Here is a 20,968-nt window from a genome sequence, read left to right as displayed (position 1 = left end):
TAATGTGGTAGGAAATACTTAGGCTAGAGGCCCTAAGATAGGCATTGAATTGTTGATGTTGTTGAATGATTGAGATATATGATGTGGTCATATATGTGATGATGATTATTAAGGCCTTAGTGGTATGATGTATGAGAAATATGCATGTTGTGATATATACTTGATGATTGGTTATGGTTGAATTGTGGGTTGAACCATGTTGATGGTGAGTATGATGTTGATTGTGTACAATAATAATTTACTGGAATTGGTGTTGTTGAGAATTGGCATGAGGAATAGTATATGATATGTCAATGTGTTTGAGTTTGAGCCACTTGGGTGAAGTGGGGTAAAATGATGAGATAGTGATTTTGGTAATTTGTGGTAATGTGTGTCAATGTGTGAGTTGAGGAGGCTTGATGTTGAATTTGATATATTTTGATTGATTTCAAAGAAAAGGGATGAACCTAGCATGTTTTGATTGGTTTTGAAAAGAGTTGGAAATGGCTTGTTTTGAAATTGGCACTTTGTGGTTTTGTATGAAAATATGGTTTTTGGGCACACTTTGGCGGGACATAACTTGGACTACGGATCTCCGTTTTGTACCAAATCTGTTTAGAAATGAAATTGGATCCGGGATGTCCATGCCGTTCAAAGAACGGGTGAAAAACGATTTAAAATGAGGAAGTTATGTCCGTTGGAAGATTGGGGTTTAAATCTGTGAATTCTGCAGCTTTTAACTTAGAAAATTTTTAGCAGAATGACCCCTTGCGCGTGGGCGCACCTGGCGCGTACGCGCCGATCTTCCAGAAAGCGCCATCCACGCGTGCGCGTGATGTGTGCGGGCGCGCCGATTGTGCTGCACCCAATGCCCAGCCATTTTCCAGAGAGTTATGCCAGAACTGTGCCAGTGTTGTGCCTGGGGCACGAGAACACCCACGCGTACGCGTGGTTGGCGCGTGCGCGTCGATTGGCAAATCTTTAATCCACGCGTTAGCGTGCATGACGCTTGCGCGTCGATGAGTTTTTGAGGCCATCCACGCGTGCGCGTGGAGTGCGCGTACGCGTGGCCCTGTTTTCATCCCAAAGTTGATTTTTGAGTTTTAAAAGCCAAATCTCATACTTCTAAGCCTCCGATCTCACCATTTATGTCTTAAATCATTATGACATGCCTAGCTATTAAAAAGGGGCTAGTGAATGAGGTAACTTGTGAGTGAAGCAAGGGAAAAATGAATGATCAATGAGGATCAAGATGATTATGTGAGATGCGGAGGATGGTGGTGGAAGTGCTTGTTAAGCCATGGGCCGAAAGGCTATAATTGCTAATGAAACGACTGGTTATGGATTTAACCGTGAGCCGGAAAGGCTGTGTATAATATGAATATTGGCTGGTTCTGGACTGAACCGTGAGCCGGATGGCTGATATGGATGTTGATCCATGGATGAGAATTCATGCATGCTTATGCTGAATTATTGATAATTGAGATTTGCACTTCCACTATCAGAGGCACGAGATCCCTGGGAGGAAGCAGTGGCTAGCCACCACGTGCTCCAGGTGGAGGCTCGAGACTCTGTTGACCCTATGTCGTAAGTGTGGCCGGGCACTGTGAAAGACCCGGATGAGCTCGCCCCCGAAATATTCACCAGTGAGGGTGATGGATATGGATCATGTTTATGATCAAGTTTATAACGAGTATAACTCGAGTTGGGGATGCGCGACAGAGGGACAGTCCAATGGTTAGCTACCAGGACTTGTCGGGTTGGCTCTATAACCGACAGATGATATCATCAGCCACTAGGGACAGGCATTCATCATATGCATACTATGTGAATTGTTTGAGATTGCCTATTTGACTGCATATTACTTGCTAATTGTCTAAATGTCTTAACTGCTCCTATTTGTATATTCTTTGTCTGATATAACTGTGTTTGCTATAATATACTCCTGCTGGTGGTTGGGAGGTTTGAAGGAATTGGAAAGGGAAGTATTAGTTAGACTGAAGAATCTTTAGTCAGATACCCTTATATGGTTTAGCTTGTTTATAAGCTTTGATATTATCTGGAGGAAGTTCTAGGATTGCCTTTGGCTTTCCTCTATTATTATGTATTATATATGTGGAAGCTGTTACCGTGCTGGGGACCTCTGGTTCTCACCCATGCGGATTTTGTGGTTTTCAGATGCAGGACGCGAGGCTTCTCGTTGAGGCATGCTGGAGACTTCTGGATTAGCGAAGATCCTTTGTTCTTGGGACTCTGTTTTGGTTTATATATCTTGTTTAGATACTTTTATCTCCATTAAATAATACAAACTGTGATGACTCCTTCTAGAGGGGATTTTGGAGAATAGGTTGTATGTATTTGTGTCCCTTTGGGTTTCCTTTGGGGTTTCCTTATTTTATTATATGTATATATTATTATGCTCGGACCGGTTATCTTCGCAGCCGGATTTTGAGTCTTGATATTCCCGTTTTTGACACTCTTTATATATATGATCTTGCGTTAGCTTATCCTTTGCTCGTTACGTTATCGATCGGAGTGTTGCGCGTTCGAGTTACGGTTTTTGTTTACCCCTTTTTCTACAAAGGCTCCTAGTTATAATCAATTATTCATACTACTATACGTACTAAATTTTTGTTTTAGAGGTCGTAATACCTTGCCATCTCTGACTTATGACTTAAGCATAAGACTCTGTATGGTAGGGTGTTACAAAGCAGTTCAGATGACGATGATGCTTTAGATTACGCAAATGTGGCTAGACTAACTTCTAAAGACATTTGTAAGAAAGTCTTTCGAAGTGAACAATGTGCATGGGTTCTATTCCAAATTTGGTAAATGTCATGATTTTTGTCTCCGCAAGGGAGACTATGGTACGAGGACGGGAATTTTGATAAAGAGGAGGTTCTTTTATAGTAGGAGAAGCCTTAGAGATGAAAAATACATAATAGGGTTGATAGAATAAGATCTCATCGTCCTGAGACTCAAACTAAAATTGTCCATCTACCTTGACAAGGATAGTCATAGTTGGAAGGTGATAAAATTTTTCCTCGAGCATAATCATGAGTTGACACCCATGGGAATGGTCCACATAATACCCAAATTATGTAGGATTTCTAAAGGTGCAAAGGCTCATATAGATGGTATGTAGAGTTATGGTCTCTCAACATAAAAAATACTTAGGTCACAACTAAAAAATTGTTTATTACAGAAGGATTTACAGACAAATTTGGATTTTATTACAGACAGATTTTTTGTTACCGACGAAATTATTGACGGATTTTGTCCATCTATAAAAGTCTCGTCGGAAATTATTTACCGACAGATTTTTTCCGTCAGTAATTTATCGACAGATTTTTTTCGTTTTCAACAAAATTTTTCTCGACAATTGTCTCCCCCTTTCGCTAAAAAAGGTCAGATTTTCTGACGGATTTTTTGTCAGTAATTTACCGACAGATTTTTTCTATTATCGATATAATTTTTCTCGATAATCGTCACCTCCATTTTGCTTAAACAATCTGATTTTCCAACAAATTTTTCGATGGTAACTAAAGTCAGATTTTTTAACAGATTTTCTGTCGATAATTGGAGCCTTGAAAAAGCATTTAGGTACCTATTAATTGAGAAGTTGTTACAATAATGTGAAAAAATCAGACAACGCTCATTAGCCAGAACCAACCCAAAATTGTGGTAAGGAGGAGAAAAAATAAAATAAGCACTGAATTGGTCTAAAAGGTGTTGGTAATAAATTATTGTACTTATAAATGTGTTCACAAGAATATTGAGAATAGTGGAAAACAAAATTAAAATATCTAAAAGGTGTGGAAAAGAAACAAGTGTAGAGAGAGAGGGGGGAGGGGGAAGAGGAGAAGAAAAAGACACAATTGCTTAAGGGTTAGGTGTGGGATCCATCCCTGCCTCGCTGCATAAAGTTTGCTAATTGTGTGCTAATTTTTCTGATGAATATCCTTTTATTGGGGTTATTTGCAAGTCCTTACCACATCATTTTGTTGTTGTCATGTTTACTTGCGTATCATATTAAGTTAACAAAGAAGGCCAAATTAATTTGTGACAATCCTGAAACATTCAATCTCTTTCGTAAACTTTATGAAAATAACTATAATTCTATATTGCATTCTTCTCTGATGACAAAACCTAAGTATCCATCAAGATATTACATCTTAGCAATCAGTTCACTCAAATTTTTTATGAATGTAGCCCTGCAAATGCAATAATATCTGCGTTATTGCTCTGGAGCCTCTTCTTTACCGTGGTTCTGTAAAATGGAGAAAGGCATTGATGAGCGGATAATTTATACGTTTTTTGGCATTATTTTTAGTATGTTTTTAGTAGAATCTAGTTACTTTTAGGGATGTTTTTATTAGTTTTTATGTTAAATTCACATTTCTGGACTTTACTATGAGTTTGTGTGTTTTTCTGTAATTTCAGATATTTTCTGGCTGAAATTGAGGGACTTGAGCAAAAATCAGATTCAGAGGTTGAAGAAGGACTGCTGATGCTGTTGGATTCTGACCTCTCTGCACTCAAAGTGAATTTTCTGGAGCTACAGAACTCAAAATGGCGTGCTTCTAATTGCGTTGGAAAGTACACATCCAGGGCTTTCCAGCAATATATAATAGTCTATACTTTGGCCGAGTTTAGATGATGTAAAAGGGCGTTGAACGCCAGTTCTACGCTGCTGTCTGGAGTTAAACGCCAGAAACACGTCACAAGCTAGAGTTGAACGCCAGAAATACGTTACAAACTGGCGTTCAACTCCAAGATTGACCTCTACACGTGTAACATTCAAGCTCAGCCCAAGTGGGCCCCGGAAGTGGATTTATGCATCAATTACTTACTTCTGTAAACCCTAGTAACTAGTTTAGTATAAATATGACTTTTTACTATTGTATTAGACATCTTTGGATCATCTTTTGATCATTTTGAGATCTCTAGACCTCCATGGGAGGCTGGCCACTCGGCCATGCCTACCCTATATTCACTTATGTATTTTTCAACGGTAGAGTTTCTGTACTCCATAGATTAAGGTATGGAGCTCTGCTGTTCCTCAAAGATTAATGCAAAGTACTACTGTTTTTCTATTCAATTCAACTTATTCCGCTTCTAAGATATTCATTCGCACTTCAACCTGAATGTGATGAACGTGACAATCATCATCATTCCCCTACGAACGTGTGCCTGACAACCACTTCCGTTCCACCTTAGATTGAATGAGTATCTCTTGGATCTCTTAATCAGAATCTTCATGGTATAAGCTAGATTGATGGTGGCATTCATGAGAGTCCAGAAAGTCTAAACCTTGTCTGTGGTATTCCGAGTAGGACTTTGGGATTGAATGACTGTGACGAACTTCAAACTCGCAAGTGCTGGGCATAGTGACAGACGCAAAAGGAGGGTGAATCCTATTCCAGTATGATCGAGAACCTCAGATGATTAGCCGTGCTGTGACAGAGCATTTGGACCATTTTCACAAGAGGATGTGATGCAGCCATTGACAAGGGTGATGCCTCCAGACGATTAGCCATGTAGTGACAGCGCATCGGACCATTTTCCAGAGAGGATAAAAAGTAGCCATTGACAACGGTGATGTCCTTACATAAAGCCAGCCATGGAAAGGAGTAGGATTGATTGGATGAAGACAGCAGGAAAGCAGAGGTTCAGAGGAATGAAAGCATCTCTATGCGCTTATTTGAAATTCTCACCAATGATTTACATAAGTATTTCTATCCTTATTTTATTATATAATTTTTGAAAACTCCATAACTATTTTATATCCGCCTGACTGAGATCTACAAGGTGACCATAGCTTGCTTCATACCAACAATCTCCATGGGATCGACCCTTACTCACGTAAGGTTTATTACTTGGACGACCCAGTGCACTTGCTGGTTAGTTGTATCGAAGTTGTGAATGAAAAACAATTTATTAAGACGTGCGTACAGAGTTTTTGGCGCCGTTGCTGGGGATTGTTCGAGTTTGGACAACTGACGGTTCATCTTGTTGCTCATATTAGGTAATTTTCTTTTTGTTTTATTTTCAAAAATTTTTCAAAAATCTTTCAAAAATTTCTCCTTTGTTTTCGAAAAAAAAAATTTAAAAAAATTATTTTCAAAAAAAAAATTTTTATTCTAATTTATGTTCTTCAGAATTTTTAAGAATGAATTCTAGAGTTTCATGAAAAATGTTGGAGCCTGGTTGGCTGTAAAGCCATGTCTAATTCTTTTGGATAGGGGCTTCCAACCATCAGCATGGAAGCAAGTTAATTGGAATGTCAGCCGTGTCATGTCTGAGTTACATACTAAAGCTTGGCTGGCTATTAAGCCATGCCTAACCCTCAGATTGGAGCTTTAGAATAAGAATACAAGATTCCTGGAATTCATATTAAAAATTTTGGAATTCATATTAAAAATTCTAGATGTGTTTATATATGTAACAGCCTAGACCACCCGCTAGCACGATATTGTCCGCTTTGGCACACAAGGCCTCACGATTTTGCCTTTGACAATAGGGATGATAGACGAAACCCCCCATACTCACTCATCAAAACGCGTCATGCTAGGGAGAGGTATCCACACCCTTATAAGGCATGCTTCGTTCCCCTCCCCAACCAATGTGAGACCTTACAATCCACCCCGTAAGGGAGCCCAGCGCCCTCGTTGGCACATTGATTCGGGTTTCGGCTCTGATACCATCTGTAACAGCCCAAACCACCCGCTAGCACGATATTGTCCGCTTTGGCACACAAGGCCTCACGGTTTTGCCTTTGATGATAGGGATGATAACCAAAGCCCGCCACACTCACTCGTCAAAATGCGTCATGCTAGGGAGAGGTATCTACACCCTTATAAGGCATGCTTCGTTTCCCTCCCCAACCAATGTGGGACCTTACAATCCACCCCTTTAAGGGAGCCCAACACCCTCGCTGGCACATCGATCCGGGCTCCGACTCTGATACCATCTGTAACAGTCCAGACCACCCGCTAGCACGATATTGTTCGCTTTGGCACACAAGGCCTCACGGTTTTGCCTTTGACAATAGGGATGATAGCTGAAGCCCCCCACACTAACTCGTCAAAGCGCGTCATGCTAGGGAGAGATATCCACACCCTTATAAGGCATGCTTTGTTCCCCTCTCCAACCGATATGGGACCTTACAATTATCGAGGGCGCTGGACTCCCTTAGGGGGTGAATTGTAAGGTCCCACATCGGTTGGAGAGGAAAACGAAGCATGCCTTATAAGGGTGTGGATACCTCTCCCTAGCATCACGCGTTTTGACGAGTGAGTGTGGGGGTTTCGGCTATCATCCCTATCGACAAAGGCAAGACCGTGAGGCCTTATTTGCCAAAGCGAAAAATATCGTGCTAGCGGGTGGTCTGGGCTGTTATAGATGGTATTAGAGCCGGAGCCTAGATAGATGTGCCAACGAGGGCGCTGGGCTCCCTTAGGGATTGTAAGGTCTCATATCGGTTGGGGAGGGGAACGAAGCATGCCTTATAAGGGTGTAAATACCTCTCCCTAGCATGACGCGTTTTGACGAGTGAGTGTAGGGGGCTTCGGCTATCATCCCTATCGTCAAAGGCAAAACCGTGAAGCCTTGTGTGCCAAAGTGGACAATATGGTGCTAGCGGGTGGTCTGGGCTGTTACAGATGGTATCAGAGCCGAAGCCCGGATCGATGTGCCAGCGAGGGCGCTGCGCTCCCTTAGGGGGGTGGACTTGTAAGGTCCCACATCGGTTGGGGAGCAAAGCATGCCTTATAAGAGTGTGGATACATCTCCCTAACATGATGCGTTTTGATGAGTGAGTGTGGAGGGCTTCGGCTATCATCCCTATCGTCAAAGGCAAAACCATGAGACCTTGTATGCCAAAGCGGACAATATCGTTCTAGCGGGTGGTCTGGGCTGTTACAATATAAGTCCATTTCTATTATATTATATTGAGATAAAGTTCTTAGTGTGTGTAGTCATGAGCTCCAAGATGAAGTTGTTGCTGATTGTGGAGCATGTAGTCTCGTGAGCAACAAAGAGCACTATGTTGTCAATGAATCGGGTGTAAAGTAAGTACATGTACTAATTATTGTTGTTTCAATTTAGGTATACAATATGTACACTATTATTGAAGCTGTTGTGATGTGGATTTCTTTGGATTGACTGTTCATTTTTTATTTGGGGTGTACAGGACATCAAAGTGTTTAGATATAGTTGTGTATTCCAGACCCGACAAAAGGGTGAATAATATGAAAAGCAGCGAGGTTGATCATGGAATACCCCAAGATGATGCTGAAGAGTACAATAGGCTTTCCTCAAAACCCACATCTGTCAATAACACTCCACCAACGCCTGCTCCAGTTATAATCCCACCCGATTTTGATGAAGATGCAAAAGAGAAGGTGTACAAATGGGTAATAGATGAGATGACAGCAATCCATTGGATGAAGTTATTATGTAGTACTGCACACACTATACGTTGGACTTAACAGAAGAGATCTGAAGATATTAAAATGGAGGGAATGGATCGACGGTCAGGTAAAAAATCTAACAGAATAGTTATGTATATAGGATTTTAACCTACTTTTGTTATCTTTTTTTGTTTTGCCATTTATGCTTTTATGCATGTGCAGGTGATAGAGTGCATGTGTGCCATCTTTAATGACCTCCCAGCCAAGAGATTTCAAGAAGAATTCTACTATATTAACCCAATGATACTGATACGATGAACACCTATAAATGTTACTTTTTACACCTATAAATGTTACTTTTTACTTGTGTTTACACTGATACACTTAGTAATAAACTAATTCGGACTAAATGTGTACATGGACATGTTATGACACCGGTGAATGTTGAAAAATTTGAGTACAAAGACAACCCGGAGTATGTGGGGTTAGCAGAATGCTGGGGAAACGAGATCCGTTTGTTCAACAAGGTAGAGGCGGCCAAGAGACATACGGTATATGTTTCAAAAATGTTACATCCAACAAGTATAAAGTTTTCTGTTCATCCCATTATATCTTTTTACGAGTATTGAAAAATATAACCTGACCATGATGCAATTCTTTATACCCATCTGCCTGGATAATCACTGGTGGTTGTATGCTTTTCATCCAAAAAGTTTGACATTCTTTGCTCTTGACTCCCTATTTAAACCCCCTCTTAGTGATCATAGGATGAAAGTAGATGAATATGCGGTAAGTATAAACACGGTCAATACAAATTTCAGGCATGTCCAATTGAGACCAATAACCAATTGCATCTGAATAATTTTGGTGTGTCCTCTTATATACAGGGCAAGCTTATTAACGAGTTGGCCCACCTCATTTTTTCATGGTACGAAGTCCAGGACGAGGGCATAGGAAAGCCCCCTTTTTGTGGAGGTTCTGATTCAACCAAACAAGTATGTTTAAATGTGATGTATTATTTTATTGGCTATCAACACGAAATTATATTGAAGCATATTTGCTTTTCTCTTGATTGATAGTTATGACTACGGGATTTTTGTCATTAAACTCATGGACTCATGGAATCTAGAAACTTTTGACATGGATGATTATGTTGTGCCAGTTTAGACAACGGTAGGTCCATTTAAAATAATATTTCTAACATTTTTTATTATATCGTTTGGTGCATTGAAAATTAATGCATGCAAAAAAACATGGCTAGAATGAAAAGGAAGTACCTACTAGACATCGTGCTTGATCTGTGGAACGGTTATCTAAATACCGTGGAGGCTGTTGCCCATGTCCCTTTACGTCGAGCGCCTCAAAGGAATAAAAGAAAAGAGTTGAGAGATCCTTGGACTGCGCCAAACACTGCTGAGCTAACAAGAAGACCAGAAGAGGCAGCATGCAAGAGGGCCAATAGGAGAAACAGGAAACTATAGCACTGTTCAAATATAATTAGCTATCAAAATTGACATAATTTGCTCTTTAATCTAGGATGTCATTTCTTTATTTTTCATGTTGTTAGGATACTCAATTAGCCATATTTATTTTGCTATGTTTATCTTTTTATTAATTGTTCATTCATTGTGCATAAATTACACTTAGTTACAGCAGGTAAAATTTTTTGCAAATGCCAACTATATTGACTTTCAACACATGCAAAACAATTTTTCTTCTTCATCTCTTGCATAATATAAGAAATTGTGTACAGAATTTGAGTAGTATGTATGTACTTCAACATCATAAAAAGTTGTGTTCATAATATACTGGATGTTTGGAAACTAAAATGGGTAGAATTCAATTTACAAGATTTGAAATGAGTATAAAACTAAACTGGATTCAATTTGATACTGGTACAATTCAATTTACTTATTTAATTTTTTTTACTCATATTTGATTCTTGAAAATTATATATAAGAAAAAAACCTTGAGACCTGCTATCCTCTAAAGGACTTTTCACGTGATTTTTTTAGTTCCACAATTTATTAGTCATTTAATTGAGAGAGAAAGGATTTTGCAGTTCCATTCAAATATAATTAGTTATCAAAATGGACATATTTTGCTCTTTAATCTAAGATGTCATCTCTTTATTTTTGATGTTGTTAGGATACTCAATTAAACTTAAATATTTTGCTATGTTTATCTTTTTGTTAATTGTTCATTCATTGTGCATAAAATACACTTAGTTATAGCAGGTAAAATTTTTTCCAAATGCTAACTAGATTGACTTGTAACACATCTAAAATAATATCCCATCTAGAAAATTGGTTCCTGCATACATCTAAAACTCATTCATTTGAACCAATGAACCTAGCCTTTACAACTACTAAGCAATATAACACAAGTAAGGTCCTTTATGTTAATTAAACAAATTGCTATTTAAAAAATGAGTAACATAGTCTACCTTTTTACGACACATAAAAAATAATATTTTAGTTTTACAAAAAAGAGATAGAACACATCCAAAATTCATATGTAAAAATGAAATTGTCAACAAATAAAAAATAAAAATCAGGATGCACCCCAATATGAAATTGGAATTTGGAATATGTAAATGCCAGAGCTGCTATTGCATGTGTTATCCTTTAGTCATTATTCCTATAAGAATGCACCTACAAACAAATACAACAAACTAATATCAACAAAGAATGAATGAATACAACTTAATATATAAATAAAAAGTTCTCCGAGGCACAAATCTTACATGAATAGAAGAGTTCTGGAATGAATTCAGCAATGTTGTAAATCCAACTGAGCTTAGGGAATCCATTTGCGTATTTGTGGCATGATGAAAATGTTCAAGGATACAAGAAAAGGTGTTGCTGGTAAAATAATATTCTTCAATTGGAATAAAATCCTCTATCCATACATGAACGATATTTAAATTACAGAATACAAAACTTATAACACATTCTCCAGCAATAAACACTAAAATAAACCTTAGGGTGTTTGCTAGCAGTAATGCATCTCTTGGTGGCCTTGTTTAAATGTTTGTCTCCTTCAATAGCTGCAACTTCCTGTACATATGAAAATATCTTAAATTTAACAGGCTAAACACGTGAAAAATATAAACAGAGCAAGATAATTGTGTAAACCATGGTCGTCATAACTAATCTTTGGATGTTTACTACTAGCTCGACGTTTCTTAGTAGCCTTCTTAATTTTCCGGTCCATATCCGCCTCGAGTCTCTTGAAGCTTGGACGCCCCCCTAGGTACCACATTAGGAGAACTCCACAGAGCATTTAATCTATCAGGACACTTACTTGTGCGTACGCTTTCTGAATGTTTTGCCCGATGTTCGCTAAGTTCCACTTTAGCACTCGCAAAAGCGGAACGCAATATATCAGCCTCCTCCTTGTCATGCACAAAGTCATGGGCCCCATTGTAGAAGTCAACACACAGTCTCCTAAATATATTCATGCTTTCATAAGAACGTCGTGAGTCGTGACTACTTCTAATGTGGGTGTGCTTGCGATAAACATTCTTGCTCCACCGAGATAGTATATAGGCCTTGTCAACCCTACAATAGGATAAAACCGATAGGACATGGCAATAGAGGATACCATATGATTCAAACCTGAAGCAGTTGCACCTAACCTGGTGCGAAATAGGACAAAACACAACTTCATACTCGCTATAAACAGACATCCCCTTTACTATCTTCTGTTGAGTCACTTCATAGAAGTATTGGTTGTTCTTCACTACCCTTGGAGACAGGTTGCAGTCGCACTTTTTGATAAATTCGGCTTGAACATCACGAAATATGAAGTTGGTGTACTCATATTGGAACTGCTTCCCAATAGGAGAGTTCGATACACATGGGATCAGGCCCCTGTTGTCTGTTGCATCACATTCCAACTCCTGTTGTTCCTTATCTGCAAGACAATTGTCATACTGGTACACAAATTGAATTAAGCTGCTCTTACACGTTAGGTACTTATCAAAGAAAGCATGCATGCTCTCACTCCGTTGTGTACTCCTTATGGCAGTCTAAAATTCGTGCTCTAGAAAAACAGGGACCCATATATTGCGAATATGATAGATATCTGCATTTTGAAACACATATTTGCTTTTAAAATACTCACCTATGTTGTGACACTAAACATGCATGAAAGGATATTTATCATAAGTTCATTTCTTTCACAAAATCTTGTCAACAATTAAAACGACGAATAAACAGACCAATCAAGTTTTGGATGTATATTCATACCATTGAGCCAGTTGTTGTCATGAAGGGCGTATTCTTTAATGAAGTCATACCATGAACTTTCAAATGATTCTCGTGAACGAGACTCCCAAATAATCTTGTTCATTGTAGCTCAAACTTTCAAATGGCAACCGTCCAAGTTTATGTGGTATCTTCTTCATGATGTGCCAAATGCATAATCTATGCCTGGTGTTTGGCATGACATTTTGAATGGCTATTGCCATGTCTCCGCACTGGTCAGTTAAGATACCATCTGGTCTTTTTCCTATACATTTTACAAATGTTTGCATGAGCCATTCAAAGGATTCAATATCTTCATTGCCCAATAGAGCACACCCAAAAAGACATGACCTTCTGTGGTGATTGACGCCCACAGATGCTGCAACTGGCATCTCAAACCTATAAAAAACTAACACATGGGGCAATCAGTGAGCTTGTAAGTTAATGAATCCTTAAAAAATAAACCAAGAAAAAGAAGTTACTTGTTGAGCTTGTATGTGGTGTCAAATGACACTACATCATCAAAGTACTCGTAAGCAGCTCTTGATCGAGCATCCACCCAAAATACATGCTTGAGACTATTGTCACTATAGACACAAATGTCATAAAAAGAAATTTGGGTTCTGCTCTTTCATCCTCGTAAAATAGTTCAGCATCTCTTGCGCATCAGTATCATCTCCATGGATTCCGAGTTTACCAGATATATAATTTCTAACATCCTTCTCCAGAAATTTCAGATTAAAATGACCACTAGCTTCATCAGCAAGTGCCTGAAAAGTCTTCGAAGGTCGTATACCAGCCTGGTCGTTGCGCTCAATGACATCCTTAACGTGCACAGAGAGTTTCCTATTTTTCTTAAATATCCATGACAAACTGGGATCACACCGGTGCGTGTGAGCTAATTCTACCTTCAACAGTCTCCATTGTCCAAGCTCTTTGTCAAGTTTCACATAGATGCAAGCTTTACAGTATACAAATGAGACTGTGTTTGACCTTTGGGTTGCCGGATTCTTCTTTGTTCGGTATCCATCTCTATTGCACTGTATGGATTGGTTAATAGGTGTCCTTCGATTCTTGTCGAAGTTAGTGTTTCTTATATGAGGCTCGAATCCCACTTTATTGGCATAGTTGTAGTAAAATTGGCGTGCTTTTTCGAGGGTTCCGAATAGCATCCCCACTTTGGGAATCTCCTCGTCAGAAATAGTGGGATGAATTATGACCTAAAAAAATAAAACATAATGACAAAGATTGTGACACAAGAATGACAAAATAATATATGCATACATATATATTTATAGTGCCATTGCTCGGATATTTGGATGTGTTCACAGGAATATATTAAAATATAACATATAATTAGCATGCAATTCAAAAAGTCGGCCATAAATATCAAAAGAATAAATTATTACATTATCAAAAATTTCAAAAGAAAAAATGTCAACTACCTCAGTCATGCACTCAGTTTCTGTAGAAGAATTGCTTGAACTATTACAAATATTTGTATCGTCCATATCAATATGGACATCAAATGAGTCGATTTCTTTTGATGACAGCTGCGTGTTCAAGTCTATCATAAATGCCATGTTGATGTCTAAGATTATAAATAAAATTATGGTCATCATAATATTAGGAAAAAAAACTGTAATTAATTAAATATATATAAATTAATAACTAGGTGCTCATATTGATTAAACATTTTGGATTAGTAAGACAAAAAAAAAAAATACATCTTGGATTAGTTCAGGACCGAAATCGATAGCAATAGTTAAAGGTTTTGTTTTTGTATGGAATGTAATAATTTAACTAATTTATCAATCCATTGGCATAGTATGGTATGGATAATAATAAATATTTGTCATAAAATTTAATTACTAATTAACTTAAAAAATTTGTATATCCTAAAATTCAAAACTTAAACAACCAAAATATATCTATCTATCTACATATTAATTATGATCTATTTAACAATTTATCTATCTACTTATATTTAATACAGTAAAATTATATTTATCTTTAAATTATTTTCTTGTGCTTATAACATTTGAATAAGAAAGGATATAGGTGTGTTTTCACCGCACCAAACATATGCATGTTGATATGTGTTATGTCAACTAATAATGAAATGAGATACAACATTTTATTGTGAAATTTTATATTTATTTGATAGATTTTTGGATGTATTCTAAAAATATTTTGAGTATAATTGTATTATTTTGTATGTGTAATAAACTTACAAAATAAACTAAATTTAACCATTATCTAAAATACCAAACAATAACATCAATAAAAAAAATTAAAATGAATAAATAATAATACTCAAACGAGTAATAAAAATTCTAACTAATACTATGATAATATATGTTAGATGTATTTTTATTCATAAGATCTAAAAAACTTAAATTAATTGTTGATTTTAATAATTTTGAAAACATTAATGTTCAAATAAGTAACGAAAAAATCCAACTAATAATTAAATAATAAATATTAGATGCATTTTATCGAATAAAAAATCAAAAGATTAATTGTATTATTAACGTTTGTATTTAAATTCTAGAATTTTATAATTTGGATGTGTTTCAAAAATATTTTGATTTTTTGTGTTTCTTTACTCGAACTAATTAAGTACAAATTACTTTATTTGTAACAACTCTATTATAAAAATCAAATAAGATCAACCTTGTTCTAATTAAATAAAGATAGATTATTATTTTAAATATAATTAAAGACGTTGAACATGATATTTCTTAACAAATTAGAATAAAATAAATAAAAATACAAAATAGATTATCACATAAACAATGGGGCAAATAATAATAATAATAATAATAATAATAATAATAATAATAATAATAATAATAATAATAATAATAAAGAAAGATGAAGAGGGTGCTACCTGGCTTTACCGATGAAGACGTTCTGGTTGAGCTCCAAGACGAGAAGGTACTTCTGCATGTTATTGCTGTTAAGAATGTAACTTAAAAGAAAGAAGAAGAAATCGTGTTTCTTATATGAAGTAACGTAAAAGAAGGAAGGAAACAATAACTAACTATGAAGTGGGTAGGAAGTTAGAGAAATTTTAGTTTTTAAAATTTAAATTAAGTTTAATTATAAATATGTATCTAAAAAATAGGGATATGTTTCAATAAAAAAATAATTAAATAATATTAAAGATTAATCAAAAACTGAATTTTATTATACAAATAGCATTTTTCTTTTGAGATATCTGTTGCTGTGTACTGTGTTGTTTGGTGAGTGTGTGTATGTTAGCTGCTTCTGCTTGGTGGAGTTCTATTTTTCATTTTTTTGTATACTTGTAATTAATGTGCTCATTTCGTATGAAAGGTACTAGATCGTAGAGGTAGATCTTGAAGAAGAATCAGAATAGAAGTTGAAAGAGAGAGAATAGAGAGAACAGAGAAAATAGGGAAGAAAAGTGATTCTATTGAATGAATGAGAGTTGAATTACAAAGCTGTGTTGTAGGGTGATGAGAAGGATTATTTATAAGCAACTAAACTGAGCATTGAATTTAGCAAGGAAGCTTATAGCATCTTCTAGCAAACTAACTGACTAACTGAAAAGGGAAGTGAGGGCTTAACAGAACTAACTGCCTAACAGAATTGACAGCAAGCACATGCCATCCTAACAGAATTGACAGCAAGCACATAAGGCACAATACTCATTCTAAACGTGCCTAATTCTAACTATGCCATGACTCCTATCATCATCTCTAGTTGTCCACCTTGATTGATTGTAAAATACTTTGTTGGCTGCTAGACATCATAACTTCAAGCATCACCACTACCTTCAGTTGTTGTCATCTGGACCAGTTGTGGACCAGTGATTTGGTGCTGATTGTGAACAAAGCTCTCAGAGGGTATTGCCTTTGTGAGGATATCCGCTACTTGAACTGAGCCTGGAATGTGACTGACCCGAATCGCCTTGCTGTTAACAAAGTCACGGATAAAATGTAAGTCGATTTCAAAATGCTTGGACTTAGAGTGCAGAATGGGATTAGCAACAAGTAGGACAGCACTCAAATTATCACAGTATAGCATTGGTGCTTCTGGTAGAGGATGCAACAGCTCCCTCATCATAGTCTTTATCCAAGTCAGCTCTGCCACTACCTCTGCCATACTCCTGTACTTAGCTTCAGTGCTGGATCTAGATACCACTGTCTGCTTCTTTGATGCCCAGGAGATTAGGTTTGTCCCAAGAAAAATACAATAGCCACTGGTGGATTTTCTATCATCCGGGTCTCCAGCCCAGTCCGAATCACTATAAGCAGTTATTCCCAAGGAAGTTTCCCGTTTTAGATGTAAACCATAGCTGGATGTGCCACTGAGGTACCTTAGTACTCGTTTGACTAGCTTCCTATGAGACTCTAGAGGAGCTTGGACAAACTGTGACAGTTTGTTGACACTATAGCATATTTCAAGCCTGGTTATTGTTAAGTATTGCAAGCTACCAATGATTGACCTGTACAGCTGTGGATCACAGAAGCTGGAACCTCCAAGGGCTGTGATCTTTACTGTGAAAGGCAAGGGAGTGTGGCAAGGTGCACAACCCACCATGCCAACTTTCTTTAGGACTTCATGAATGTACTTTTGTTGAGTAAGTATCAGCCCTCCATCACAGGTTTTGTTTACCTGGATTCCAAGAAAATAGTGAAGGTCTTTCATGTCCTTCAAGGCAAACTTATCATTCAGCTTTGCTATAACCTCCTTCACAAGCTCTGTTGACTCCCCAGTTACTATGATGTCATTAACATACACAAGCATATAGGTCTTTAGTCCACTGAGATTCTGAATGAAGACTGAGATATCAGACTTTATAGCTTCAAAGCCAATCTCCCTTAAACCACTAACCAACTTATGATACCACTCTCTTGGGGCTTGCTTCAACCCATAGAGAGCTTTGGTGAGCTTACACACCAATGAGGGATCTCCTTGCTCATAGCCAGGAGGTTGTTTCATGTATACTTCTTCTGTTAAAGCATCATGAAGGAAAGCGTTGTTTACATCTAGTTGTCTAATTGTCCAGAACTTTGATATAGCAATAGAGAGTATGAGTCTGATAGAAATAGGTTTCACTACAGGACTATAAGTTTCAGTAAAATCAGAACCAGGCTTTTGAGCATACCCTTGAGCAACCAGCCTTGCCTTATGCTTTTGCAAGGAACCATCTGCATTGTACTTTAGTCTGAAAACCCATCTACTGCCAATTGCTTCTCTATTTGGTGGGAGCCTCATTAATTTCCATGTTCTATTCTTGATCAAGGCAGCATATTCTGCATCCATGGCCGCCTTCCATTCTGGAGACTTGAAGGCTTGTGTTACAGTTCTTGGCTCGACATTTGCAAGGAAGACCTTTGGCTTGACTATGCTAGCTTTACCCCTGGTTATCATTGGGTAAGAGTTAACTGCTGTAGAGGGGTGGATGGGATCTGAATCCATAGACATTGGTAATACAATCTCAATGTTATTGATAGGAATTGGAGTTGGATTTGAGGATATTGCTGTTGGCAATTCAGTCCTGACTAGAAAGTTAGTGGAAGGGATGTCTATTGGCTGCTGAGGCACTGTGGAGTTAATTTGAGAGGAGGTATGACTGGCAGAGGGCTGACTTAAAATAGCTTCACTTGGGGCTGACTCAGGCCTTGAAAGTGGTCAGTATGGTTGCAATGACTGGGACAGTAGGTGAGGCATTATTACTATGAGTGTGATCTGTTGCTTGCTGAAAAGGGAATTGATCCTCAAAGAACACCACATGAGGGGTGATAATGACTCTTCCATCTTGAGTGAGGCATTTATACCCTTTATGAGAGGTTCCATACCCAACGAGGGTGCAGGGAGAAGACCTGAAGTCCAGCTTATGCTTGTTGTAAGCTCTATGATGAGGGAAACACAAGCAGCCAAAAACTCTAAGCTGCTCATAGGAGGGTTTCTTGCCGAACAGTTTTTCCATAGGAGATAAGCCATCCAGGACTGGTGTTGGCAGCATATTTATCCGCTTTGTAGCAGTAGTGAAAGCCTCACCCCAAAGTTTTGTAGGCATAGATGCACCTGCAAGTAAGGTCAGTCCCATTTCAACCACATGACGATGTTTCCTCTCAGCAGCTCCATTCTGCTGATATACATGGGGGCATGAAAACCTGCAAATAACTCCTGTGGCTTGTAACAGCTTAGATAAACTCACATATTCAGCAGCATTGTCACATTGCAACATCTTCAATTTCTTGTTTAATTGTAACTCAGCAGTTTATTGAAAATGATTAAATACTGATTTTAGTTGAGCTCTAGATTTAATTAGGTAAAGCCATGTGAATTTAGAGAAGGCATCAATGAAGTTGACAAAATACCAATGTCCATTATTATCTGCAATAGGGGCTGGTCCCCAAATATCAGAATGTACAAGTTCTAGAGGGTGTTTGTATACAGTTTGTGATAAAGTGAAAGGTAGATGATGAGATTTGCCAATACAACAGGTTGAACAATCTGCTTTGGTTACAGGAAGGGAAATTTGACAAGTTTTTAGTACTTTTGACACAACACTATGGTTGGGATGTCCTAGTCTATCATGCCAAGTCAGCAGATTATCTTTGTTTCTTATTGATGCAGTGAAGGCTTCTGATAAGCTTTGAAGAGTTGGGAATTTATAAAGGCCTTGGTGAACAATGCCTTGAAGTACTATCTGCTGAGTATCTTTTGTTTTTATGCAGCACCTATCATCATGGAATTCAAAAAAGACATGGTTGTCACAGCAGAATTGATATACACTTAATAAGTTCTTTGTAATTTCAGGCACACACAACAGTTTCTTGAGGTATAGTATCCTAGAGCTCAAATCAGATTTAATGCATGAATTACCAACAAAAGAGATTTGCAAACCTGTTCCATTACCAACTATGACTTATTCATTTCCATAATACTCTTCCTTATCTAGCAGGTTCTGCTCGTTATGAGTCATGTGATGAGTAGCCCCTGAATCAGGATACCAGCTTGGATCCTGAACTGTGGCAGGTGTTGCCAAGACATTAGAAAAGTTGGCATGAGGCTGAGAGACCAGGTTGCTGTAACCTGAGTTGTTTCTATTTTCTACTACTGTATCCTTCATGTTCGTAATCTCCTTCATAAAAATCTTCACTATACCTATACCAGCAAGTCCTTGCTATATGACCTAACTTGTTGCAGAGTTGGCACTGAGGTCTGTCTCTTGTGTTTTGCATTCTTCCTCCTCTATTGAACTGGCCTCTACCAGCTTGAAACTGTCCATTATTTGACTGTTCCTGTGTCCAAGACTCTTGAGAAGATCTTCCTCCATTGAAGGCACCTCTACCTCCTCTAGACATCCTTCCTCCTCTTCCTCGAAAGCTGCCTCTGAACTTCCCTCTTCCAAATTGAGCAATGTTGGCTTGGACAAACGCCTCTGGCTTTCTGAATCTAGAAGGCATACTATCATGTGCAAGTAATAACGCCTCTAGCTCAGCCACTGTTATGCTTTGAGCTCTTGCTAGTACAGAGGTGTATACTGAAGAATACTCCTTAGTTAGGCCATGCAAAATTGCATTTACATGATTACTCTCATTGATTGACTCTCCAACAGAAACTAGTGCATCAATTGTACCTTTAATCGAAACCACATAATCTGTCACTGATGCTCCGATCTGAAGTGTGCTAAGTTTGTGCTTCAGTTGCATTACTTTTGCCTTGATTTGAGAAGTGAAATGATCCTCCAATCTCTTCCACACCTGATGCGTATAGGTGCAACCAACCATTATTGTAGTAAATGACTTGCTCATTGAGGCTAAGAGCCAGGATTTGAGTAACGCATCCTTCCTTTTCCACTGTTGATATTGTGGATTCAATACTGCATCTCTATCTTTTGTACCTAGATACTGCTGAGAAATTCACTTTCCTGTGATGTGACTCAGCATATCATTTCCTTCAATTGTTGAGAATGCTTGATCTTTCCACTGCAAGAAGTTGTCTTCATCCAGCTTCATTGAAATTGGCGTTGCTGTGAACCCCTGAGCCATTGTGCGTGTGGCTTCGATTTCCTTGTTCTTGTGATTTGGATCTTGCGGAAGCTATGGCACCATATGCTCTGATACCATGAAAGGTACCAGATCATAGAGGGTAATCTTAAAGAAGAATCAGAATAGAAGTTGAAAGAGAGAGAGAGAGCAGAGAGAACAGAGAAAATAGGAAAGAAAAGTGATTCCATTGAATGAATGAGAGTTGAATTACAAAGCTGTGTTGTAGGGTGATGAGAAGGATTATTTATAAGCAACCAAACTGAGTAGTGAATTGAGCAAGAAAGCTTCT

General features: G+C 37.8%; 2 protein-coding genes across 2 annotated transcripts; both read right to left on the bottom strand.

Annotated features, from left to right (window-relative positions):
* Nucleotides 1-11,020: 11,020 nt before the first annotated feature.
* On the bottom strand, nt 11,021-12,749 carry LOC148551004 (uncharacterized). Its single transcript, XM_088494692.1, has 5 exons — nt 12,647-12,749; nt 12,014-12,311; nt 11,728-11,956; nt 11,375-11,452; nt 11,021-11,047 (listed from the first exon to the last, which is right to left on the bottom strand). The coding sequence occupies exons 1-5, from the start codon at nt 12,747-12,749 to the stop codon at nt 11,021-11,023; spliced, it is 735 nt and encodes a 244-aa protein (XP_088350818.1).
* A 496-nt stretch (nt 12,750-13,245) lies between these two features.
* LOC148551003 (protein FAR-RED IMPAIRED RESPONSE 1-like) lies at nt 13,246-14,226 on the bottom strand. The gene is made up of 2 exons (XM_088494691.1): nt 14,089-14,226; nt 13,246-13,863 (listed from the first exon to the last, which is right to left on the bottom strand). Exons 1-2 carry the CDS (start codon nt 14,224-14,226, stop codon nt 13,246-13,248), a joined length of 756 nt encoding a protein of 251 aa, XP_088350817.1.
* Between the last annotated feature and the right edge of the window lie 6,742 nt (nt 14,227-20,968).

Source organism: Arachis ipaensis, chromosome B7, assembly GCF_059453495.1.
Source record: "Arachis ipaensis isolate K30076 ecotype BB chromosome B7, ASM5945349v1, whole genome shotgun sequence".
Classification (NCBI taxonomy): domain Eukaryota; kingdom Viridiplantae; phylum Streptophyta; class Magnoliopsida; order Fabales; family Fabaceae; genus Arachis; species Arachis ipaensis.
This window is presented reverse-complemented; position numbering and strand designations above follow the sequence as displayed.

Coding starts and splice junctions, on each gene's coding strand:
- LOC148551004 (XM_088494692.1), bottom strand. CDS start 12,749: ATGAACAAGATTATTTGGGAGTCTCGTTCACGAGAATCATTTGAAAGT. Junction 11,957..12,013: donor GTTAGGTGCAACTGCTTCAG/GTTTGAATCATA, acceptor ATCCTATTGTAG/GGTTGACAAGGCCTATATAC. Junction 11,453..11,727: donor TGGAACTTAGCGAACATCGG/GCAAAACATTCA, acceptor TCATATGTACAG/GAAGTTGCAGCTATTGAAGG.
- LOC148551003 (XM_088494691.1), bottom strand. CDS start 14,226: ATGGCATTTATGATAGACTTGAACACGCAGCTGTCATCAAAAGAAATC. Junction 13,864..14,088: donor AAACTGAGTGCATGACTGAG/GTAGTTGACATT, acceptor TTATTTTTTTAG/GTCATAATTCATCCCACTAT.